Raw genomic sequence first — 26,769 nt, forward strand, 5'->3', positions numbered from 1 at the left:
CAGACATAGCTCACTTGAGAACTGTTTTCTAAGGGCATTTGGCACTAACTTTAAGAACGATTCCAGGAGTTAGTAGCTGAAGCCCCACATGACAGTCAGTGTTTCAAAGGCAGATGGTGCTCCTCACTGCCATCTCTTTCAGCTCCAACTGTGCCTGCTGATTGGAGAGCTGGGTACAATGTCTGGGAGAGGTGCAGGCTGGTTGCAGTGGTGGAGACGTGATGTTGCCTATGCAGTTTGTTGCACAAGGAACACTGGGATTGTGCCACATCCGTTGCTTACATAGGAGCTTTCTGTTTTATTGCGGTGCTAGACCATGCATGGAGCGTCCCTTCTGCCATCTTCCTGTCAGTCCTGCTCGACTTTACAAAAGCCTGGCCTGTCTGTACTCCACTAACTGGAAAACGACCTGCCAAAGTGCTGTACTAAGACTTCAAGCCACTTCTAAATGAACTGTTTTCAGAGCTGTGGAAAGTTATTTTCACAGAAGCCTCATTAAGTTTCCCTTTCTGATAGTTCTGCTGGGCTGAGTGGCATAAGACCTCTACTTCTCTTTCACAAATATTCTGAAAGAGAGGGTAATTCTAAGCATTGTACAACTTACTTTCATTCTTACCACAGAAAGAGGTAAGGACGAAGGGAATTTTAGTGACACCAGCATCTGTGAGGTGGTGAATTGCATCTCTGAAGTGCTGCTTTCACAACCTCAGTCTCTCCTTGACATGGCAAACAAAGAGCAAAAACCTCACAGAGGAATGGCTGTAGCCAGGTCACCCTGACCAGCAGACCAAGTGGGATTACCCAGCTCAGTACAATGAAGATAAGCTTACACAAATTAGTTAGTGTTTTGAAATTTGTTTTGTAGTCAAGATTTTCCAAAGGCTTTTTTAAGTCATATAATATGACATGGTCTTGAAAACTGATTTTATATTTTCCCTTCTCTGACACTGTTCAGAGAAGTATGTTCTCACTGTTTAGATGAGTTTGAGTCACACCATTCTTCAGTTTTGGAAAACATCTTACATTAGCATCTTGCCTAGGAAGGTTCTCACCACAGCTGAGCCCAAGAACATGAGCTTTGGCCCACTGGGTCTGTCCAGGTAAATATTCTTTCATTAATGTCAGTTCAATTGCAGACTAGGCCTCGGGTTTCAAATACTGAAAAAAGCGCACATAGGAGGAATAGTAGAAAAGGGAGGAAATTGTAGGGCAATTGTCCAAAATACATAGAACAAAATGTTAGGGAAAACAACTGTGGTGAAAAAAAAGAACAATAAGCATGTAATTAATATCCAACCTTTAAAACAAAATCCTCAAAGTTCTACGGTTCTTACATTCAAGACTGTGTGACCATATTATAGAGATGTATCAGCTTCAGTCTGGATTATGTAGTTGTCTGCTGTGTCCACTTTTAGACACATTTAAAATAACTCTGAAAAATCCTCCCTTCTCTTTTTTTTTTCTTTTTTTTTTTTTTTTTTTTTTTTTGCTGTGGATAGCAAAGTAACGGAATTTTGTGAGCCTGAGGCTACACAGCTCCAATTGCTCTAATTACACAGCCAGGAATTTTACAATTGTACAGTAAGTCAACTCTCTTACAGGGACTAATGCTTAAATTGCAACTTCTAGATTGCTGAGAATGGGAAAAGGATTTATGTGGTTAAAGATGTGTGTTTGCTATTAACTAAACCTAACCGCACTAACTAACTTCTATTCACAATTTTTTCTTGTTATAAATTAGAGTTTGTTATTTTTGCTTTGGTTTTTAAGCTCAAACCTGGTTTCTGATTTTAAGATGGTCCTCAAACAGTGGAATCACAGGAAAAGATTACATGCTAGACTAGAGAAAAAGCTTGGTTAACTGCTGCACGTTAGCTAATGCTGAGCTAATTTTAACCTCTTTTTGCTACCTTATAAACAAATTCTTTGGTATTAGACTCATCTTACTAGATTCCTTACATGTTCAGTTACGCTTATACTATAAACTCAAATTCCTGAAATATTACAGGCCAGTTTTAGCAGAAGAAAAATGCAGCCTTAAAGGTTTGATTCACTACCAGCAGTGAAGGTGAGAAAATATAGGAATAATGTTTTAAAGACTGTACAAAAGCATTAATGTGAAATTGTTCTGGTGAATATTTTTAAAGGCCTAAACTATTTTTTGTCCAGGATTTTGTCACCTAAATGTTTACATTTTCTTAGGAAATATGTTAAGGAGGCCCATCTAAACAGAGATGAAGCTATATAGAAATGAAAGGGTTAAAAGCAGTCTAGGGGTGGGGTTGAACATGCCAGTCTCACAGACATTTTATGAGCTTGGCAAATACTCACGCAGCCCCTCTCCAAACTAATGCCCTTTGCCTAAAAAATGAGCATAGCACCACGATTGTGGGGATTACAATGCACACTAGAAATACCCCCTTTGCCCTTCTTTTAAGAGCCAGGCCCAATGCCAAAGAGCCTGGAGAAAGGCAGATTCCCATGCTGTATTGCAGAGTGTACTCACCACATTTTACCCAGATTTTCCATCAGCCAAATGGGACTGAAGAACAGGAGAATGGGCAGTCGCTTCTGCTGGTGTTGTGAGTTCGGTAATTAATAGGCTTTCACTCTTTTGCTGTGCTATATAAAAAGAAATGAGCATCATAAGCAAATATTATTTTGTTATTTTGTGTTTTACACCTCTGCTCATGCATATCACAGTAGAGTAAAGGTTACAGCTGAGGCAAGAGAAGTTCTTTCAGGTTCTTGAAATAACTGGTGCAGCATAATTTGCTAATGATGCAGACAAGAAAAGGTTTGGACGGTTCTGCAGAGGTTTGGTTCCTGTGCAGCCTTTGCATCTATTCTAGGATAGGGAAGAGTTCATTAAGATTTCCAAGGAAAAAAGGGGAGATGAAAAATGACTGAATAAATGATGAACAGAGCTATGAAATCAAGTTCCCATGATTTAACAGATCACCATTCATTCCTGGAGCTATGGTAAGTGACAGTGCACAGTTGCTGAACCAATCCACTTGCAAAATAAAGTATGTAACCTAGCCTATTTATTTTCATAAGGGCTCAGATTAAGATCATGTATGTGGCTCATTACCATGGCATGTGGCTCAGATGATTGGGGTAATTACTGAACTGTGGCAACTCAGTCAACTTCTACCCATGGTAGGAGGGAAATTAGAGATCCATGTTTTGCTTCTCCAAATTCATATTTTTGTTTCTCTGCCTACAGCTAGGACAGCCAACTGCCTCCCTTGCCCTTAGGCCATCTGTATATGCAGGGATGGAAAGGAGGGAACAGAAGTCAGCATTCTCAACTCTCTGCTGAGGAGATGGGAATTAAGGGAAGACCTCAGGTTGCCAAAGCAAGAAAAGATAAAGTTAAGGATGGCTATACTACAATACAGTAGTACTTCCCTGTCTGTTACACACTGGGGTGAAATACACAGAAACAGGTATTTTGATCATAACATAAAAGCCTTGGTAGACAAACATGCAGTACAGAAAAGGTGAACACGTCCTTTTCTTTTCTGTTACTGGCAAATTAATCCAATGTTTGAATGTTTCAAAACATTTACAGTCAGCCTGGAATGAGGGTTTCTCCAGATAGCAATGCCATCAGCCACATGTAGCTTTTAGGAAGAAACTCTAACTTTTGGAGCCAAAGAAGCTACTTGCATTTACTCAGTCTGATTACTGAACTGGGCAAGACACTCTCCGATGGGCAGAACATGCCCATCAAGCTCAAGCCTGAAGGGATGGAAGTATTTGGGGGAAGGAGTGACCATTAAGCAGAACCTCTGGGACCATCACAAAGGCAGTCAAGAGAAACGCAAGTCAGGCAGCATCTCCCGTTCCCATCTCAGTTCCTCACCCAAATCTCTCAACCGGCACATCACTCAGTCTGCTTGCTCCTGTCTCATGGTCCCTGTGTTGGCTGGTAGCCTGACCCGTCTGCCATCTCTGCCATCCTCCCACCATGGCCTGGAAAGCAATGTAACGCAAATGGCTGGCTGGAGAGGAGAGAAACTCCTGAAACATCCGAGAGGCCAGGCTGCCCAGCGCCGGGCACGCCGGACAGCGGGCATGTACCGCAGTAATACTAGGCAGGCTCCCCCGCCTCTAGCCTTGTTCTCCTTTCACACAAGCGTAACAGTTGATATTCTGGGGAAACGGCGTGAGGGGGGTATTCCTAAAACAGCACACCCAGATTTTCAACGCGGTGCCTGAGTTGCCGCGAAGGTTATGCCGGCGGGCGCCCCGCACCTCCCGGGCTGTGGGTCTGCCTTCCCCATGATGGGCTCGTGCCGCTGGAAGGAAAACCCGGGAGAACCCTGCCTTGCCATGACTGCCCAGTCAGCCACGCCAGCCCCTCTTCTTGATCAAAGCCGCTGGTAGTTTTCAAGTAGTTGTTTGTGCCACCTCCGAAAGAAGAAAAAAACATCTGTAAGAACAGGGATGACGAGAAACGTGCCGGAGGTGGCAGCGCCAGGGTCTGTGCAGGGCGTGAGGCTGAGGAAAAGCCTCCGTTCCCCGCGGGGCGCAGCCTCGGGCACAGCCGCCTGGCAAGCGCCGAGTTTGCCAAGTTCGCGGCGAAAGGGGGGGAGGAGGGTTCTCGGAGCTGGCGCTGACGGGGGCGTTTGTCGCTCCTTTCACCCACCGGTGACCCCATCCCTTCTTCTCCCACACCGCGGCGGGGGCGGCAGTGCCTGCGGGGGCGGCAGTGCCTACGGGGGCGGCAGTGCCTGCGGGGGCGGCGGTCGTGTTTGTGTTTGTGCCGGCCAATCACATGGAAACCGGTTCGCAGCGCCCCCGCACCCCCGGGCTGCCCGGGCAGCGGCCAGCTGAGCCCCGCCGTGACCTGCCGTGGTCTGGCCGGGCAGCCGAGCTGTCAGTGCCCGCGCTGCGGCGGAGCTTCCCTGTCAGCCCGGTAAGGCGGGCGGGGGCCGCCCTAGCAGGGCATCCCCGCCCTTGGCCGGGCTGGGCAGCCGTGGGCGGCGGCGGCCCGGGCAGTGCCGCCCGGCGGCGGGGCGGGGAGCGGGGGAGGTGGGGGCGAGGGAGGGGGCGAGGGCGGCTCTCACTCCTCTGCTCTCCTCTCTTCCCTCCCTCTCGGTACCCCCGCCTCCGACCTTCGCTGCTGCCCCGCTGCGGGATCGCGTCTTGGACCGGCCCGTCCCTTAAGAAGTGGTGAGGGGGGCCCGGCCATGGAGACCCTCGTGCGCCCCGGGGCCAGCAAGCCTCCCACCGGGTAAGCCTCCCTCCTGACAGAACCCTGGCCCGGCCTGCCACCGCTCGCGTGCATGGGAGGAGCGGCTCCGGACGGCGACAGCGGCCGTGCTGGCCGGCGGGCCTCGGTGTCTTCCCTCCCTCCCGCCTGCCTCCCTTCCCTCTCGGGGCGGCGAGACGGAGCCGGCGCACAGGTGTCGGTGCCCGGCCCGCTCTGAGAGCGCAGCCCGTGGGGAGAGGGGGCACAGCGGGGAGCAGGGGACGGCGGGCGGTGAGCTGGGGTGCAGAAAGGTCAGGAGCGGGAGAAAGTGCCTGCTTCGCCTTTGCCCTGCGGGAGGGCCGCCCCGGCCAGGCTGCTGGCGCTGCCTCTCAGGGTGCGAGAAGGGAGAGCGGATTGGGTTCGGGGGTTATTCCTGCAGAGGTTGCTCGGGACGGCAAGCAGCCGCCGCCTGAAGCTCCCGACCCGGGCCGCCGGGGCTGGAAGCAGCACCACCAGCTGGGAGGAAGCTGGGGCCGCGGCGGGTCTGGGGCGGACCCGCCCGGCCGAGGGTCTGGAGCAGCCCCCGGGGCCGCAGAGATTCTCGCCCGAGCGCCAGGACGCAGCTGCCAAAAGCCTTTGAAAGGTTTATTCAGCCGTCCCAGCTGTGGGTCCCTCGGCCCCACCGCACGGCCGTGGCAGAGGAAGGAAAAGCGCTGCCAACCGCGCATTAGAAACGCCGAAACTTGTCAGAGGTTGGTGGGTGACCGCAGTGCCGGCCGGACACGGCGCACCTGCGGACGCTGCCCCCAGTTCCTCCTGGCTTTGGTGACAGGCACCGCTCTCGCAGCACTACTGCTAAATAGTAGTCAGTCCTAATGTAAACCACGGGTGGGTTTGGGGTTTCTCAAGAGAAGAGACAAATAAAGAGTGAGCCAGCAGTGAATTTATTAGTCCGTTAATTAAACGACGAGAGCACCAGCACGCTGAGGTCCTGAGTGATCCCTTTTGTCAGAGTAGAAGCTGGACAAGTTTTAAGAGCTGTTCTGTCTTCTTGCAGCAATTTACTGCTCTACTTCACACTGTCTGCATGGACTGAAAGAGACTGTGATTGCTTCAGCTGCATTTTTATTTTTAGTTCTAATGTTTAGGTCATAAATTTATTTTCAACGAAGTAGGACACAGCTTTAAAGTATGTGCTAGTGGACTACAGTAGTTTTGTTTCCTCAGTTTGGGTTTGATATGGAACCTTGTAGTGCCTAAAACAGAAAGTAGTACAGGGAACAGTGATTGAAGATGCCGTTGCTAGTGCTGTGTGTGCCGTGTTTCTTTGAGTTGCAGAGCGTGACATAGCTTGCTTCTCTTTTGTAAATAAAATGCTTAATTCCAGTTGCAAATGAGCCTTTTTGATCGTGACCTTTTAGGCTTCCAGGAAAAGCAGTACATAGAAGGTGCCTGCCCCTCTGTGTATTTAGTTAATGTAATAGTATAGCTGCTTTCTAAAATTCTGATGAAGAGATCATTTCTGGTGCCAATTTACACGTGTGCTTTGAACAGTAATTCAGATGCAGTGCTGTTTAAAAATTTGTCTCGATTCATAAGAATCCAAAGATTCATTAAAGAGTTTGAATTTGAAATGGGAACATGTCATTAGTGCATCTCAGAGATGAACACTGGAGTCTGGGGGCGTTTCTGAACAAAACTTCTGAATCCTTTGTAACCAGTTTCACCTGTGTAAACTTATCCACAGACAGACTCGGATATCACATACAGGAACAAAAATTACAGTAACTGCATTAACTTCAGATTGCTTGTGACATGGCTCAGGGAGATGAATCCAATTGTAAGGTGCAGATGCACTTGTGATATTGTATAACAAAATGTGTGGGTGCTAATCTGCTCCTGTGGAAGCTGATGGCAGCACTGTCATGTGCACCGAGGGGGGACTGCCTGTCTGTTTTATCTGAGCTCTGAATTTCAGCCTTGAAATACTTCTTGTTGCCTTTTCTTGCAAGTCAGAGGTTCCCAGCCTGGATGTGTCAGTGCTGTTACAGGGAGCTTCACTGAATGGTTCATAGTTCCCTGAGTTGCTAACATCCATATTGGATATCAGTGGATATTTGGGCTCTAATCAGATTTTACTTGCTCAATGACGAAATCTGCTAGGGTCAGGCAAGTGTGGCAAGAGGACAGCTTTGTCTGTCCTTTTTGGTTCCCGTATTAATCTGGACATGAGCTGCCTCTGTGGAGTGTGCCTGGGGACCTCCGGCTGTTAAGGCTGTTGTGACAGAAATACCTTCCTTTCATGGCAGAAGAAATGCTACATGTGGTTCCAGCTTATTGATTGGGTTAGCTTGCAGTTATGAAAGAGAGGTTAAAATGACCGCAGATTCACAATTTTTAACAAAATTTAGGCAGAGCTGTTTTGTCTCTATGTAAATCATTAACAGCAACATTATGAGTTTTCCTTGTTAAACAGTGAACAAATTTAATGTGTCATTTGGTGTAGGATAGAGCAGCTTTGCTGTGTGTGTAGACAAATAAGTTGACCGTGTGTTTCATGGCATGGCTGCTTGAGAATCATGCATGTAAAAGGAGGATACTGTTGTGGTTTTTTTTGTTTTAACTGGCAAAGGAAAACTGCAATTTGTGCTGGTGTTGCAGGGTTTTCCCCATTTCTCAGTTTCCAAAAAAAATGGTAGACTTCAGCACCAAGAACTTTATTATTACTAATTGCTGGGCATGAGTTTTTTAAAGTTTTACCAAGTCCATAATGCTTTATTTAAGTAATTATTTTTTTTTAGCTTATGAAGGTGAATTTAAGTAGCATCAGCGGAAATTAGGATTTACTCTGTGATCATGCAATAGAAACTAAAAGACAGAAATACACCAGTTTAAAATCTACTACCTTAGTGTCTGCATCTGCCATTATTTCAGTAGGGAGAGCAGAGATAAGCTTCTCTGGATGTCTTGATTGGTTACTTTTTTGACCATAATATGTCATAACAGACATACATGGGTCATAAGTGGTACAGCAGGCTAAAGCCTAAAATGAGAACTTACAGGATCAATTCTTCTCTGCTCTTTTAGGAGCCTTGCAAAGGGCAGAGCATCTTCCCCTTTCACTGTAGGCATCTCCATCAGCAGTTTGTGAGTCTTTATGTCTGAGCACAGAAAAGCTTCTGCTGGAGTCTGGCAAATGTGGGGAAAGCCTCTGTTAAACTGGATGTAGGAGCTCTTTCTTTAAGTAGGACCTTTATTTTCTGTGCTTCAACATCCTTCCCTATCTCACAGGGCCTTATAGTACTAATAAATACAGGCTCACATTAGCACACCTACTTTGGAGTGATTTGCCTGCTGGATTGAAGTGACCCTGGAAGTCAGGTAGACAGTGTGAAACATCAGTAATGTTTACATGCAGAACCCGTATTTCTGTACAATGTGCAGAGTAGTAGATGGCAAAGGGCAATTACTGCGATTAGAAACGTAGAGCAGCAATGTGGTAGAATCATAGAGAGGTTTGGGTTGAAAGTGATCATCTCATTCCAACTCCCCTGCCATGGGCCGGGACACCTTACACTAGGCCAAGTTGCTCAAAGCCCCATTCAACCTGCCTTGAACACCAGGGATGGGGGCATCCACAGCTTCTCTGGGCAGCCCATTCCAGTGCTTCACCACCCTCACAGTCAAGTATTTTTTCTAATATCTAACCTAAACCTACCGCCTTTTAGCTTAAAGCCATTGCCACTTGTTCTGTCTTTGCATAGTACCAACTTTGAAGATTGCTGCCTTGACCAGTTGCAAGACTGACACTAGAGCTTTTGGGATTGTTCTTCATGTCGTGTCCCCATTTGTATCTGCACCACTCCTGCAGAATTCAGTCAACATTTCTTATGTGTCCACCTGAGACAAGGAGCTTCCCTGTGATGCATTTTTCTGGCACCGCAATCAACATTAGCCCTATCTTCCTCTCAGTCTGGGTCCAAAGTATTTCTTTCCATGTCAGTGGAGATACATCACATTAAATAAAACTCTTTTAATAGTGACAGAAGAATTGTGCTTACTATTGCAAAGAATGAAACAAGGAAATTTTTACTGTGTTTTGCAACTCCATGTGAATATAACTGTTAAGCTAATATATTGTAAGAGATTTGTATTTTCAGTCATGACTAATATGTCAGGATTGCTGAAGATAAGAATACTAACTGTAAAAGTAAGCTAAATGGTGAGATAAATGCAATACAATCCAGTCTTGACAGCTGTTCTTTCTGAATTCCAGCTTCCCATTTCTTATATCTTACTTTCCCCTTTTTTTTTTTCCTTTCTCTCAGAAATCTGCTAGTCATGTTACCAGAGTAGACGATGAAAGAGAAGGCTTTGTAAAATCTCTTTCATTTCTGGACTGTCTAAAATATTCAGGATTTGTTTTGACTTTCCCCATCTCCCAGTCATCTCCCATTATTTTCTTTCCCATGAATAGCTTTTATACTTTTTTTATCTTGCTCTTTTATGCCACTCCTGCCACTCTTAGATGAAATTGAATCTTCTCTTTCCTACTGTCATCTGCCTTGGTTGTTCTTCATATTCTTTCCCTTGTAATTACAGATTCATTTTTCTGCAGGTTTTGCTTGTGTAAATTTACATCTCGGTCAAATTGCTAGTCTTCATGGAATCACTTCACCGTTCCTCAGGAGGTAGCACTACATTTTGATAGGACAGATTTTACTTACCACCCCGTCTGGGCTGGTTGCACCAATTTCAGGATGCTGCATTAGAGAAGGAGGAGGGTTAGTTACATTTTGAGCACTCTTATGGGTAGACTTTTAGGTGATGCTAACCATTACAGAAAAACAACCTCCTAAATATTTATTTTGAAGTCAGTTCAGTAAATACATGACTGCTTTTTGTGTAGTTAATCTGGCTAGAAGTGTGATATATTTCTTTTTGCCAATTAGTTCAGAACACAATGCATGATTATTGCCAGAATGAATGGAATTTTTTTTGCCTTCAAAGGAATGAGAGTTCTTTTGAATATGTGTATTCATTCTTAAACATCTGTCATCATGTAGACTTCTGTTGTCACAGACCTGAATCATCTTACAAGCACTTATGAAGACTTCCTAAAAATATTAATTTGAGTTAAAGAAATACACATAGGAGACTCCATATTATTTATACAGGCAAAACTGTAAACACTTTTACATGACCAGCTCCAAAAGCAGCCAGGCGGCCTGTGTCAGAGTTAGGGAAGTACATCACTTCTCCTGAATCACAATTCAGTACCTTAACAAGTACTCCCCTGTGCCTGGCCTTTAGCTACTCTGTTAGCATCAGCAAACACTTGATTTTCTGGCAACGACTGTGTTCTGTATACTGCAGCTTTTTGTGTTGCCCTGGCATTGTGATTTCCATGAAAATTGACAGTTTTCACACTTTAATGCTGCTTCTGAGAGATTGAGGGGCCTTTAGAAATTGGTTTTTCCACAGCAGGTTAAGCCAGCTCCTGCATTAGAAACAAGGAATGGGAAAAGGCTTAAAATCTGTGTTTCTAGCTAAAATTATGCTTTAAAGATCTTTGAAAAATAGCTGCATTTTCAGCTAATAGAAATTAAACCTTTATTAATATATTAATTCTCTTAATAGAGAGAGTGTTTCCAGAGCTGTTAGTTGCCCAGTGAGCCAGGCTGCTTATCATTAAATTAAGTGATGCTGGGAATAGTGTATTGTTGTCATAGTTTCAGCATGAGAGTGTCAGTGATGAGCCAGGGACTTTACCCATGCCAATGAGTGAGTCACAAAGCTGTGTGGCAGGGCTGTGCCACGATGCTGCTGACACACAGCATCTCATGCCCACTTTAGTCCCCTGGCACCAGAAACAATGTCTTTTCAGTTTCATTAATCCCCCAGATAATGAGCTGCCTCAGGTGCTATGCATTTGTGCGGACTAATTGTCATGACAAGAGGAATGGGAAAGAAAATTGATTGAGAATGGGTTTTCTATTCATGTTTGTTCTTACTATAGTTTCCAGATTCAGAGTGTCTATGGGGCAAAAAATTTAATTTATTGTTCCTGACCCTGTAAGTTCAAACTGATATTTGCATGTTAAGCTGTATTTTGTGTGTTCTTTGGGATGTGTTGAATGGAAGAGAGCTGGCAATCTCCTTTGACAGTTTCAGTGATGAAATGTGAGTTACAAAGCTTTCTTGAGTAGTCAGAAAATTATACAACCCAGATATACTTTTTTTTTTTTTTTAAACATCATTAAAGCATGTAGAAAGGTGGAAATGAAGTGGTATAGGCTGCCCCCAGGTATTGGCAGATCTGCAGTAGATAGACTGCATTTTTGTGTTTGGTTCTGTGTTCTCCAGTGTCTTGTTTCATTAAAGGTGGTTGACCTGTGCATAAGTATTTAAGGCTTGTCTGTGAGTTGTTCTGCCTCTAATGCTCTCTCTCAATGTTGATGTGGTGTATGCAAAGTGGAACAACTCGGTAAGGTGTGATGGAGAGTCCCTCACCTAAGTAATCAGCACCCAGGTAATGAGGGAGATCTCTTACAGAAACCCCATATTCAAGGTCCTACTTGGCACAGGAAGGGCTGAGGATTAAACCCGCAGTAGCTTTTACTATACTGAATTGCCAGGACCACCCCGCTGCCTGGAATCTTCCTTTTTCCTTCAAGGAAGAAACCAGGCAGACGTAAGCCTCAGTATTCCTGAAGTTGTGTTGGAGCTGGTGCTTCTATAGCTCTTAACTAGTGACTCAAAGGCTAGAGAAAATACAGTCTTTCTGGGCCACGTTTGTTTTGTGGTACTAACAATGAAAACTTTGTTTACTCAACAAAATAAACAGATAAGGTGCAAAGTCATCTCTCTGTTATGGAGCTTGAGCAAGAAAGTTACATTTTGTATTATCAATGTTCTAAATATAGCTAAAATGTAAGGTTCAAAAGTAAGTACCAATCCAAAAGTACTTAATCAGATAAGTGTTACTTTACGTTTTCACCAAGGGCGACTAACAAGCAGTACAACTTTCTGTTTGCCATGCCTGCTTTCCTTTCCCGTGCGTTGGGTTTTATTTATATAAAGGAGTGCTGATCTGATCAGCTGTTACTGAGGTTTTATTGTGAAGTTGAGCCAAAAGGGTAGAGCTCTGTTGTTTTTCAGTAATCAAAGGTAATTAATGATTATTTTTTTTTAAGGCCACACAAATACATAGAGATTTAAAATGGATATCATTAGTGGTTGATGATGTGCTTTCATAATTTTCAAGGGCCTGAGTATGAATGCACCATTGATGGTTGGTTGTCGCCATCTCCCAGGCTGTTCCTCTTAGTCTGCCAGTCCACCTTTTCTCTGAAAAGGTAGGGTTTTTTTTTTAGGGACTGAGATGGTTTTTTCTTGGTATTTGAGCAGGAGTTTGCCCTCTGAAGCTGTGTGAAGGTTCCCATGCTGTAGTGTACATAAGAACCACCAGCTGCAGAATCATCTTTGTCAACTTCTCCAGGGACAAAAGAGGAAAGCTCTGTTTTATATTATCTAGATTACTTTTCTTTTAAAAGCTTGTCTTTTCCTTCCCACCCCATGTATCTCACAGTGGGCATTCTCCAGTGCTCGCCCTGGAGGTCTACTGGGTGCTATGGCAGTGGCTTTCTGAGATAAGAGAAAATAAAATAGTGAATTCTGTTCAAGAACCTTAAAAATGCTCATCTTTTATTTTTGTTGTGTAGAGTTATTTTGTGGCATAACAACAATTACTTTTTCCCCGCTTTAGTAGGTTCCAAAAACATGAACAAAAAATCCAACTTATTTAATAATAAAACATATTATTTCATTTTTTCTAACTTCTGTGCTTAGATGGCTTTTCTTTCTGTGTTTTCCTTTTTATGTTTGAGGTTGGTATCTTGCATATGAAGCAAAAATACCACCTAGGTAAATACATCGAACGTGGCACGTCTGATCTCACTGTGCACAGGACATGTATTTTTCCTTCTGTTTTTGTCTGTTTGCCATGAGGGGAGTCTCCAAAATCAATAAAAAGTTTCAGACAAATGGGAAGAAAAAACTGTTTTCTGTGCTTTTCTTCGATCTCTGCTCTTGTGGCAGTGCTTTATTTCTGAATGTCACAGCAATGGTTCAGGGTGTTGAGGAGGGAATATCTTGGTCTGGATCCAGCTTCCTTCTGTTTCTTTTTGTGGTTTTGAGTTTAGTTTTACTTTTCTGTTTTCTTTTGAATATCTTCTGATGGTACTTTGGGTACCAAACCTACACTTTTATGGATACCAAATAAATTACTGCTGGGTTCCCTGGGGGTAAAGCTCATGTTTCAGTGTCAGCACAGTTTTCTCTGCTTTAACAGAGCTGGTGGTGTTGCTCGTGGCCGTTCTGATGAATGCTCCCTGTAGGACTGGACTTTGGTTTTGGGAAGGACAGCCTTTGGCTTCTGCCACAATTAAAATCTTGGTACTGTGACACCTTCAGGTGCTCCTAAGACTGACTTTACCAATTCTTTAAATACAGCTACATATAGGTCAGATCATGTTGCTAAACTGCTGATATTGTAATTAACACAATTATTTATTTTGGTTGCCTTTAATTATCTGTGTTTCTTTGCTTGTATTGAACTGAGAGTCACTTGGTCACCTCATAGCAACACAGACCAACATTGCATGCTAAAATAATGTTACGATGTCAGATGTGTGTAAACTTGTGCTTTTTGAGGCACACAGTCTTTTTACAGTCTTTTTGAGACATGCAGTCTTGTTTTGTGGCTCCTTAAAGTCCGTTGCACAGCTTCATTCCCTGGGTAGGGACTTGTTCAGCGGGGGACAAACTAGGACCATTTTCTGTCCTTAGTGAATCGCAAACCCTTCATTTACCCAGAGAAGCTGTGGATTCTCCAGCACTGGGCTGTATGTCATAGCAGACTTGCATGAGACCAGGCCAACTAGTGGATGATAGGGATAAACCAGAGTGTACAGGAAGTCATTCTCTACATCAGGTCTTCTGTAAACCAGAAGATATTTTTACTCCTGCACTTACATTAGTAAGTAAAGAATTGCTATCTTCAGATCATGTCTGTTATTCCTGAATATAATGTGCTAATGTGGAATTACTTGTTATTATTAAACCTAGCTTTTCCATTGTGAAACAAACATGGATGTATCCATGTGTGATGGATAGAGTGTCCAGGATCAAACTTTAAATTAAAATAGAAAAAACCTCACGTTTTATGTGAGTAATTACAGAACAGAATTTTATCTTAAATTCAGAGATTTGTGGATTTTCCAAATTACTGTGTATGTAGGAGAAGGATAAAAAGTTATACTGCAGCTTTAAGTAATGAATTTAATAGTCTGTTTTTTTCCCTTCACCTCAAGTCTTGTAGATTGTACCAACTTTGTAAAACTATCTAGAAAGAGACTACCTAAGCACAACCCTGGAACTGTATGTTGATGATTAAACCATGTCATGATGACAGTAAAGTTGCTTTTTATCCTAACTTCTAAGCAAATACTTGAATTTCCCTTCCAATTCTTAGATGGATTTGTGAGAAACAAGAGAATACCTTCCTGAAAGAGCAATTAGTTATTCTGCAACGAGTATTTACTCAGTTTTCAACTTCACAGCTGTCAGGAAACATTACTCTTCTGAAGAACACTGATTATAGTTTTGGTCAGGAATTCGCCTTTCTGAAGAAAACAAATTGTGAATACTGGAACTATTTGAATATCAGTGGATACAAGCTGCTATTTTATTTCTTTGCTTTTAGTAGTTTTGTTTCACAAATAATAAACAATGTCTCAGGATATATTAGCATTTGATGCCAGAATAAAAATACAGGGTCTTCCCTCTCCTGGCTCAGATGTAGTGTTTCTTTCTAATTTTTTTAAGGTTTACTGTCTTCCAGCCTCATTTTTTCTTAGAAATACTTCTTTTTTTGGTTGGTTTGGAATTTTGTTCATTTGTTTTTAATTTTTTTTTAAGGCTGTTAGTGGAGTATTGTACAAAATGACTACTAGGGGCTAGGCAGACTCCGAGTCTGTCTTGGACTCTGTTGGGACAGAGTTGGAGAGTCTGCTTGCACTTACCAGGGAATAAAGAGCAGCAAAAGCACTGGCTAATTGTTTAGTGCAATATTGGAAATGTTACTTTGATCAGCTGCTCTGAAGCAGCTTGAATTTATTTGATCTCTTTAGCATGGAAGAGACTGGGCATGACTACGCTCCCATTGCCTTAATATTCACTTCTTGAGAGCCCTGTGTGGCTTGGTTTTTCTGTTTCGTTTGCCAGGCTGTGTGCAAATCTCAAGCAGTTTGGCTGAAATCTCTGGGTCTGCTCCTGCATAAAACAGGTGTGAAAGGGACCAACATGGCCTTCGCTTGGGCAGATCAGTGAAATACATGTGAGTGCACACTGATCTTGCTGCTCCAAGGGGGTTCAGGTTTATATTTTATGTTAAAGTAACAAAAATTCGGTATCTCATTATAAAAATTGTTTCTTCTTTATTATTGTGTATTATCAAATTAGCCATAGTTATTTTGGAATGAAATCTCTTTGCATTCAAGTGGTTAAATACCATACTTTCTCCTATTAAAAAGATCCAGGTCTACTGGAAAGTATTTTACACATACAAAACTGCCTGAAGTATAAAACCTGTTTATACAGATACCATGGATTTCTTGCCATAAAAAGCACCGTAAATTCCCCATGCTGCTTCATTTTCATAAGGAGTTACTTGGAAAGAAATATTGCTTGCTGTGCATTGCCAATTATTTATATACTAATTTGCTACCTGAGAGTAATTTCAGATTTTTAAATTCAGTTTGATATTGAAGTGATAGAGAGGAAAAAAGGTCTTAAACTATTTCATATTTTACAGTTGAGCTTAAATTTACCTGGGAATAAATTGGCAATACTGAAATTTTTAAAAATTTATTTAATTTAATTTTTATTGGTGAGTTGAGCTTCCCTTTCAATAAAAGTGGTGTATGTACAAAGAGTTTTAAGACATTATTTTTTAATGTAAATACCCACTTACCTGTATTGTTACAAGATAAAAAATTCTGTTCCGTATATAAAATATTAAGCAAGTAGTCTCTGTGTGCAAAACTTAGGTGCCAGATTCGAATAGCAGACTGAGCTCTCTTCTGCCATCATTTGAGAGGACATACACATCAGCCTCCAGTACAGATGAACCCTTCAATGAATGATCCAAACAGCTGAAAAGGGGAGATACAGTCTCTTACTTCTCCTTTACAGATCATCTTTTGTACTTCAGACTTTTGATTAATTTCAAAGAAATAACCTAGACTACTGCTTTTTTTTTTTTTTTTTTTTCTGAGCACATGGTAACAAACATGTCACTAGTGTGAAGATTTTCCTTCCCAGCTTGACTGGGAAAGGGGTAGGCCGAGTCACTTGAGAAAACATGATGTGAAAGCTCAGATTGCAAAGAAACCCCTCATGCCCCGCTTAGCACCTGGCTATATCTGTGCAACAGTATTCAAATATTTATAAATCTTTTCATAAGCATTGTTTATTTGAAGACAAAGCCCCAAATCAGCAACAGGGGTTTTCCTGCACTAAAGTGCTTATATCAATTATTATTTATGGTTAAAAGCTCAAAACTCCCTAGAGAGACTTTTCTCAATTTTCTATGCTACTTCTTCATTTTACAGAGGAAACTATCACTGCCTGTAGAAAAAAACCTGTAAGTTCAGAGGCATTCAATTGTACTATAGTAACTATGCAGTTAAGAGACTAAAAATAGTAGCTCTTATCTTCCCACACCCAGATAGTTTGTCTTACAAAATTTGGGGAAATAAGTGGATTGGAGACTTCATGTTCCTTTGTGCCTTCTGAGGTGTCTGTTGATTTGTTCCATAGTGCTTATCATAGAAAAGACCTCAGTTCTTCAGACTTGAATTACATAGGCTTAGAGAGGTCCGCACGGGAGCTGCTTTGGAGACTTCTTTGTGTGATGTGTGTGAGTGGTACACGTGCAGCTGCTTGGAAGTGAGGAAAGATTAGAGTGTAGATGCTCATGCACAGCTCTAGTCCTTGTGGACAGGTGGTCTCGGTAGAAAGCCTTCTTACCGATGGGTAGCACAAGGGAGAAAAGCACATGGCACTGGTCTGTTTTACTGCTCATAGAAAGAAATAGCTTATTCTTTCATCCTACTGGTTTGGTAGGCTCTTTTGGCATTTAAAAGGAAATGTGTGACTATTTTAGGAATCTTTGAAAAGGCTACTGTATCTCTGAATTAATATGTTCGTATTTCTCACTGAGTTGCAGATGGAAAATTCAAAACTGTGGTTTGGGCAATATATGTTGATTAATATTAGAAATAAATGCTACTATATGGGACCTTACTTCTGGACCCAGCATGTCCACTCTGTCATACAGCTGTGGCATTCCTTCCAGAATTGTTCTGCAATCTATTTACTTTGAACAAATGTTGCAGTCATGGATGGATTTATGAGGATAATAATCTGACAGACCATGCAAGCTTCTATATTATAAAATTTTCCATACACAGGGAAACTAAGTGTTTCCCAATGAAACTCTTCGTATGTAGGGTGTGATACTGTTGTGTTCCTCAAAATACATGTGAAAGATGAGGACTGAGGGTTATCGTTTTTATTGCTGCATATTATGGTCCAGCTGCGTTGACACCTGATGCAGACTCAAAATTGCCTGAAATTCTCTATTGGCTTGTATAGCACAGTGAGCGTGTTTCTGTGGTTTGGCAGTGGTGCCTGGAGATTTCACAAGTGGAGGAATTCAGATCTTCATGGTTTGTTTGTTTTGTTTTTTTTTAAATTGTCAGAAAGTACCTGTACATTCCTGGGAGCTCAGAGTAAATATATCTCACTTGGAGAAAACGCTTGGACAAAATGAAACTGTCCCTTGATAGTGAAGTCTGTTCCTCCTGGCCTTTTTTTTTTTTTTTAATTCTCTCTAGCAAGTTTCTAATTTTGTGGCATGACTGAAGAGCAGAACCGCATACTTGAATTTGTACCTGGAGTAAAGTTATCACTGCTTGGGGACTGCGTTATAAAAGCATTGGAAGGAGCTCCTTCTGCCATGGCTTGCCATCTGACAGCCACGTTCTGCTTGGTCTTGTGCTCTTTGGACCTTTCAGGTCTCCTCTGCAAGCCTGTATCTCTCGTCAGAGCTGTGACTCTTCAGGTAGGCTTCAAGCAGCACTTTGGTCTTCTAAGTTGTCCTTACCACTGACATTGACCCAGAAAGTCAAGAACTGAGCAGAGCAGAGAGTGTCTAAAGACACAGCTGGACATATGGTAAAGAAAAGTTTTAGAAGTCCAAAGCTATGTAAATCGCTTTCCTCAAGGCACTTGTCTTTTTTTTTTTTTTCCCCGACATCTTTCAGTTCTCTCAGCTGTCTTCCCTCACTGGTGGTTCCTGTGCTGCAATACAAAAAGAGGGGAGAAATGTTATGCACGAACTAACAAGTTAACTTGTATAAGCATAGTAATAATCATAAAATTTTATGTTTGAATAAAAATTTTACAACCAGTGTGTTATAAGAAACACCTAAACCCCATAGATTTAGGCTTATAGGTAGAATTTAGGCAAGAGTAAAATTACTGATTTTTCTCAGTCTAATTTTAGATATTTTCAAGCTTAGACAATATGAGTATATTCTGCTACACACCTTTGTAATTATATAAAACTGATAACAAGACATGTGACCTCTGGTTACAGATCTGAATATTGCCATCAAGTCATTTATGACGTTTGAATATGCGTCTGTGTTTAAGTCAGTCTGTGTCATCTTTATTACTGTTTGCATAAAGAAATATATTAGAACAGTATTTCAAGGAACACTTAAATGAGAGAACTGAGCATGTGTTAATGCACTTATTTTTTACAGTGAAAATGTTTTCCTTTCTAAATAGCACTTAATACTTCAGTGCATTAAGTTATTTTTGTCACAGAGTGGTATTTGCATGAACATTGTTACAATGTAAAAAAAACTGTAGGTACAGATTGAGTAGATGGAGTTGTATTGATTTAGTACTTCAGTACATTACTTTTTTCACCCCATCCCAAAACTTCTTAATAATCAAAACAAGTGAATGTTGCATAACTTTGTGATACGGTTATATAAGTCATGAAGTTCAGTTTTAGTAATGAAATTATATGTAATATACAAAGAGCAGGGACCTTTTTAATCTACAAAACCGACTTAGTCTTGAGTGAAAGTTCAGAACTTTACTGGTGGCAGTTTACTTTCAGCTTTGCTTCAAAATTAATGTTTTAATGACTGAATCCAATTTTGAAAAAAGTACACTTGTAAAAATAAAGATTTTTCACTTTATACAATAAAAATACATGCCGTATCTTTCAAGTTAGGGTTTCTAGACATTCTAGTTTGAATAAACTGAGGCAAGTGACATTTTAGGGTAAGAGGAGGGTAAAAATGAGGAGTTTTTCTTACAGATAAACTCTTAATATAAAAAGCTTTTTTACCCCTTTCAAATTTTTCCTGAGATGACAAAATCAAAAAGACTTTTGTTTTATGAAGCCTGCTTTTGATTAATTTGATTGAGTTTAATTTACCTACTTAATCTGAACTGTGCCTCTTCCTTATCGTGTAAAGTCGCTTACTGTTTCTAAATATACCCGTGTATTTTAAAGAAGCAAAGCTGTGCGTGAGTACGACCCATTCAGAGCGGGGTTGTGGGGTAGGGAGGGACCTACTGGTAACCCGAGAGCAAGAGCAGATGCTAAATTAGCAGCTGGATCTTTAGTAACAAGTCCACAAATGTCTGCTGGGAAATGATCTTCTTTGGTCGCATGTAGCGTGGGTGTATGGGTTATTCAGAGTTTCTATCATCTAGTTGCTCTTTACCAGTGACTCAAAGGAAAGTTGTGGAGCCATGAGGATTTTTATTTGTGGAGTGACTGCCAATTTGTTTTCATTGAAAGTACAGGCTGCATTTATAAATTGTCATTATCGTGTGGCATTTTTTATTAAGATGTGCAATTGGAAAATGACTGCAAGGGCAAGGAGATTGCTGGCAGTATTTAGTTATAGAGATAAGTGAAAACCACGAAAAGATCTGTGGAAAAGCAAATAACACTATAAGGACATCATTAATAATCCCAAGGTTATATTCCGTTTCCACCTTTAACATAAATAGGTATTGACCACTGACTGCAGTCAGATGTAGTTGAGATTGTGACTGTATGAGACTCTAAATTGTGACCAGGGATTATTAAATGATATGTGTTAAATAGCAGCCAAGCAGAAAAATACCAATAAATAAAAGATCATAAGGAAAAAAATTAATGAGACCTGTAAGAAAAGTGCCAAGGAATCTGGGTTTACTTCATATTGAAAGCTAATATACTTCTTTATACTTTAAGCCAATGATTATGTAAATATGTGCTCTACAAGTCACCATTTCTCCATATCAAAGAGCATGTTCGTTTTGGGGGTTTTTTAAGCTTATCAATTTGGTGAAAATTTTTCAAATTTCTAGTATAAACAGGTGCAAAAATGACACATACAGACAGAAACATGGTATATGTGTACCAGGGTCCTAATGTCACCAAAAGGTTTTGTGGGTTTTTTTTTTTTTTGTTGATCAGGGAAAAAAACCTTGTTATGGAAGGGAAAAAAGCCTTCCAGCTGACTAGAGTGACCCTACGTACCAGTGACAGCCTTGTCATTGGCAGGATTACACTCAACAAAGTGAGTTTGTGGTGTTCCAAGGCAGTGACTACGATCAAAACCTCCCCCCCCAAAAAACAAACAAAAAATCCCCAGATGGACCCCTTCCAAACTCATGTCTGGACGCCCACGCAGCAGTGATTTAACGTATGAAGGTGCTGTATCCTGTTCAGTTATCCTCCTCTGGTAATTCCACTCCAGTACCAGGTCTGACTGAAGGTCAGTCAAAAGTTAAGGCTTTGGGGCTGGCAGGGAGGTTTTCAGTTAGATGTCAGAAAGGGCTCCGTGGCTCATAAAGATGATTTTGACAGAACCTTCCTTCTAGACACAAACTGCTTGGCTATTTCAGAGGGATGCACAAGATGGGTCTAGAGTTCAGGCTTTCCTATTCTGGGGAGGATGAAGAAGAAACTTTTAAACAACTGTTTCCGTTGAGAATCCTTTTCTGCTCAACAACCCAGCAACTATACTAGATCTTCCCTCCTTTTTTTTCCCTTCAGAATTAAGCATCTGTGTGAAAGAGAAGGAACAAGTTACAGTCAGTGCGTTTCTGTGCAAGTACAGAAGTGCCTTCCCCCCCACTAAAAAAAAGCATAGCCAGTTTTGGATTGGGTAGTGGCTATATTAGCCTAAATATGGAAAAAATTTGAGTCCCTATCACTTGTTAGAAAAAGGCAGATATATTTGCATGTGTATATGTGTATACAGACATAACATTATCAGTTTTAATTAACATGTTAATGCCTTTGTAGAATAGTACATATGTGTGAAGACCATATAATATTACCTAGTTCCAAGTACAAGCATGGGGGTGGTTTTATTTTGGGAAGGAACAAAAAAAAGAGGTTACTCTCTGGTAGCTATTTTTTGGGGGGGGGAATAAAGGAGTGTGATTCTTTAGTTGCCTTTTGGCAAGGAATTGCTCTTCCATTTTTGTACACATGACTGTAATTTAGCGTTAATGGAAAAACAGAGTAGTTTGGTGTAAATCCTGCAGACAGTACACCCCATTCTAGTGGGGATTTAAAACGTTCTGGTGCATCGCTGATGTGATGGTTGAAACTGCTGTTGTGAAGCAGGTGGGATGGCGAAGGAAGAGACTTAGGCAGTTCTTTGTGATCACCAGGCACATTACATGTTATGTAATGTAATTTGTTTTTTAATTAGTATTTCCCCTGTACAGCAGTTTACTGTGACCCTTTGTCACTAGCAAAGAAAACTCTTTGGGGTGACACTAATATTCAGAGAGCAGTCAGGCTAACTCTACACAGTTGTATAGTTTATCCAGTTCACTTTGTGTACTTGAGTCTTGTAGAATTTTTCTAAATGATAGTTCCTTGTAGTTTCCTTATATATACACTTCCATGCTTTAAACCAAAACAAAAATAAGCCTTTGTATTACTGTCTGTAAAATCTTGTCATTAGTAAAATGCTCATTGCTGCATTGATTTGTACCTTCAGTCTTGTACCTGGCATGTTAGTTTTGAAGCTTTGGGTAGTATCTGTTTGTTTCATTTCCAGTGTTTAATGTCAGGTCTAAATATGAGAATGTACTGCATGATCTCTCTGCATGTGTGACTCTGTATTACAGAATTTCATTTGGTTCTGCTCACTTTCCTGAAGACAGCATTTCTCCAACATACCTTAACACTTGTCTAACAATTATGTTTTCTTCATAAATAGGTCTTAGGTGTTCGGACTTATTTGGGCTAATTCTCCTCAACTTGTTTGTACCCATGTGCCTCATTTTCTAGTGCTTTCTTATATCATGGATGGTGTATGGTAATGGCACTATGAATGATTTCTAAAGCTCTGGATCACTCTAATGTAAATTTCTGGCAGAGTGCTGCTCAAAGCATGTCTAGGGAAGAAACTAACCATAAGCTTCAGTCTTTGTTAATTTGTGCTAATTTATATAGTTGTAAATCAGGAGTATTTCTGTCCAAATTGGTGATTTGAAAGACAGTAGCCACTATTTTTTATGAGATGTAAACATTTAATGCAGCATTTTAATATAAATTAAATAGTAATTTTTAAAAGCCCTATGAATGCAGAAAAATGTTTATAATTTATCATAATTAAATATCTCTAGGGATTGTGGGAGCTGGCCTGGAAGGGCTAGCCAGTCTGAGGCTTTGGTCTTTAACCTTGAGCTTGTTGTGTACAAGAGCCAGTGAGGTCAGTTAAGGAGTCTGCAGGACAGATCTTTTAAGTTCATGTAGGCATGAACTTAAACAACACTTGGGATTGTTTACCCAGGTGTATGGCATATTATGTGAAATTTCATATCCTTTGAAACTGTGGTGAAAACAGACTCCTCTCTGGAAGTGGCTGGTTGAAGTAAAGTCTCTCTGCAGATTTTTATGTGAAGACCTGGAGGCTACTTCAGTGCTTCATCCTCTGGAAGAAAAGCAGCACAGAAATCATAGCCTTCTGTATCCTTACTCTAGTTCCTGAGCTGCTGCAAAGGCTAAAATACCTCAGGTATTCAAGTCAGAGCAAGCCCTCAAAAACCCTTATTTACACATCCAAACTTTGTATATATCAATCCTTTTGGTTTTTTTTTTAGCCCCAGCAAGCCATTTCTGTTGGATTTGCAGTGGGAAATCTCTTCCCTTAGTGTATGGCATAACATATTTTTATAAAACTTCTTTGCAAATCAGAATTACTAGACCCAGAAGTGAAGTCAGTTCATGTCCCTGTGACAGGTAAATTCTGCAAATGCAGGTGCAACAGCAGATATCCCGACTGTGTGAACCCAGGTCCTGCGCAGAGAATGTGTTCCCGTGCCTGCGTTGCATCTTATTGGTTGTGGGTGGGGCACGGGTGATGCCATTATGTTACACGGTTCTGGGACTGCAAGGCTAAATTAAAATACAATAGTAGCAAGCAACATTCTTCCAGTCCACCACTGCAATAAAAAAGGAGGAACAGTTGCTCACACTGCATGTCTTTTGGTTTATGTATTCCTTTCATTATAGTATTGCTCTGGACCCTGACCATACAGTAGGCATCTGTAACGGATGAGCAAAGTTGATGGTTTTTGGCATTAGTAATCACAGTGGATTTTTCCAACGGATACAGCTGTTGGGAAATATGGTTTAGGCATTGAGACAAAGTCCTTGTGGTGTTTTTTAACTCACAGGAATGGAGGTGTTGAAGACTGAAGTGAAAAAGTGGAAGTTTTATGCTATCTCTGAGTTCTGTTTGGGTTTCCATGGCATAGGACAGAGCCTTGGTGAGGAGGAAATGTATTAACAAATGCTTGTTAAAAGGTCTGATGAGTATGGGAGCCTCTGCAGATATTCTCTCTTTAAAGGTGTTTTGCTGCATGCTTTAGTACAGATCCATTATGATGTAGCATTTCTCCTCCTCCCCTGCTCCCCTCAATGTGTTCCATACCCTTTCAAGTCTGCCTTGTCCATTGTATTTCTCTGGCTACACCTACTACCTCTCAAGCCTCGTCCTGCTTTTTTGCTGAGCTGAGTGTCTGTCAGGCTGCACCCTGCCAGGTTGCTGCTTTGACTCCATTGCCTAACAGGAAAGCCTGTTGATGCTGGCTCCAAACCACTCAGCTAGGGTAGATGTGCCTCTGTGCTTAGCAGGCAGGTGTAAAAAGAGTTTGCTCCTGTGTGCTGGATTATTCTTGGCCAAAGTGTTTCTAAGATAACACAGGTGTTGCCATGTATAAACCCACTTCAGAGGAGAGGGTGCGTGCAGGGTTTGAAAGAAATAGGGCATAAAAAAGGCAAATCCACTGCATTTCTGTGGCATTGCGATCCCATGAAACCTGCCCAGAAGACAAGCTAGCTTGTGGAGAGATTGATTCATGCTGTGTAAACTGAGGTTTGGCTCTGGGAGAGGACTCCTTTTTTCTTTTTTTTCTTTCTTTTTCTTTGGTTTGTTGTTTTTTGTTGGGGGTTTTTTGGGGTAGGAGGAGGATTTAGGAGTGTGGGGGCATCTCCCTTTCATATCCTTGCAGACTGCACACAGAGGAGCTGTTGTAATTTAGCTACCAAAGACTCACTGATGATCAGCTGCTGCAAATATAAATCCAAGATCAAGAAGAACAAAACGGGGCTCTGGCCCTTCAATGGAAATGATTTCTCTTTCACTGCCTTAGGAGGATAAATGAAGGAGGCGTTATACTTAGCAGTTTGAATTAAACTGCTGTTTGGAGTGATTTCAGGCAAAATTCTCCCCAGATAGATCACATGGTGTAATGTATCCACCTGAAAATGAAAATGCAGTATAGACTAAGTGTCATGAATATATGACTTCTTCATATAGGTCATTATAAAAAAAGAAAGGTGGCATAACTATCTGGATTTTATATTTGAAGAAACATGTACAGTGTTGCTTCATCCGAAGTAACAAGAGAAGAAAATCTGTCTTTCTACTTTTTCACCCACAGTTCAGTTGCGATTTTCTGCTTTCAGATTCATAGCGCTTTTTGAGCGAGTTCCCCTAACAAATAGGTAGGTACAAGTGCTATCTTGTAGGTTTGTGCTGAAATACAGTGGTGAGGGCGCAAAGAGAGGTATTCAAAAGCAGACTGCTGCTTGTAACAACTCACGCCCCTTGTATGTCTTAGATCCTTGAAGTACATGGGATTTTGATTTGACTGGAAAGGGTATTAAAAGGAGAGACTTTACAGGTGGTGTCACTTGCCAGTCTTAATTGGACAAGAGGTGAAAGCAGATGGATAGTTGGCACTGGAGACCATATGCTACCATAAAACAGAGAGGTAATTGTCTAGTGTCTCTTGGTGACACTGCTATGAAAAGCTAGGAATTTTATTTTTTGATGTTGAATCTTCTTATGAGACAACATAAATACCATTTCATTAACTTTTTAAAGCTTGAGTTGTTGTTTTCTCACTTGGAGAAAACAAAGTGCGTGTGTTTTGTGTGACTGCTGTTTAGTAATGTATGATGATATTGAGCTGTCTGTCCTTAATGCCAAATTTTCGTAATGAAATACAGAAGTACGGGTTATCTTTGCAATTATGACAGCTGGGGATGATAAACTTTATAAGAGACACAAACTTCAGGAGCACTTCTAAAGTTGTAATGTTCTCTATTTAGTCTGAGATCAAATTGGTAATGGGATGGAACGTGGAACTCATTTCCAGGGACTAAAGCAGACTCATAGGACCAAGGTTACTCTGCCTGTAGCAAAATATCAGTGTCTTTTCTACAGTAAACTTGTAATTATATAACATACTTCGGTGGAATTCCTTTTTGGCTCCATTATTTGTCATCTCATTCTGATCTGGGAATCCTTCTTTTGGCATATGTTGTTCTTGGGGGCTTGCATGTTCTTCACCTGATACATGTTTTCTCGGTGAATTTGCAGTCCAATACCTGTTACTATTAAAAAGCTATTGTTGCCTTTTTGAACTAATATTGCAACATGCCAACAGGGTTCTGAGTTTTCAAGCTGATCTGATTCAGACTTTGACTCAAATTCAGACTTTGACTCAAATTCTGCATTTGAGTATATGCGAAACTGATCTGCACCACTGCTGTAGCTGGTGAGAACATTATGTCTCATCCTGGCAAGATGTCAGATCTGTTATCTTCTGTTAGTCCATCTTTCAGCTCCACTGCTAGTGCAATGTTTAAAGTTAAAGATGAGTAAGTTGATGTGAGGAAAAATGAGCAACTACTGCTTCAGGATCCATGGATCAAACTGTAGAATAACTATGATTGATACAATAAGTAAGCATTTTTCTGTTGGGAGTACTTTCCACAAAAGTACTAATTAACAGTCAGGAAGTTGAATATGCCTAAGGAGTCTGGTTTTAATTCATCAGTTTCATATTTTTGCAACATAATGCGTAATCCCATTATACTGACTGTA

At 41.2% G+C, this 26,769-nt stretch overlaps 1 protein-coding gene across 2 annotated transcripts in view; it reads left to right on the forward strand.

Moving 5' to 3' along the window:
- The first annotated feature begins 4,733 nt into the window (after positions 1 to 4,733).
- COBL (cordon-bleu WH2 repeat protein) overlaps positions 4,734 to 26,769 on the forward strand; it is a 155,924-nt gene continuing 133,888 nt past the window's right edge. For both annotated transcript variants that reach the window (XM_027743588.2, XM_039378185.1), the window contains exons 1-2: positions 4,734 to 4,927; positions 5,180 to 5,245. In XM_027743588.2, the coding sequence (XP_027599389.2) occupies positions 5,202 to 5,245 (44 nt within the window). In that variant the 5' untranslated portion in view covers positions 4,734 to 4,927; positions 5,180 to 5,201. The remainder of the gene's footprint in view (positions 4,928 to 5,179; positions 5,246 to 26,769) is intronic.

The sequence above is a fragment of the Pipra filicauda genome, unplaced genomic scaffold, assembly GCF_003945595.2.
Source record: "Pipra filicauda isolate LSUMZ 115617 unplaced genomic scaffold, ASM394559v2 scaffold130_size2058158_pilon, whole genome shotgun sequence".
NCBI classification, from domain to species: Eukaryota; Metazoa; Chordata; class Aves; order Passeriformes; family Pipridae; genus Pipra; species Pipra filicauda.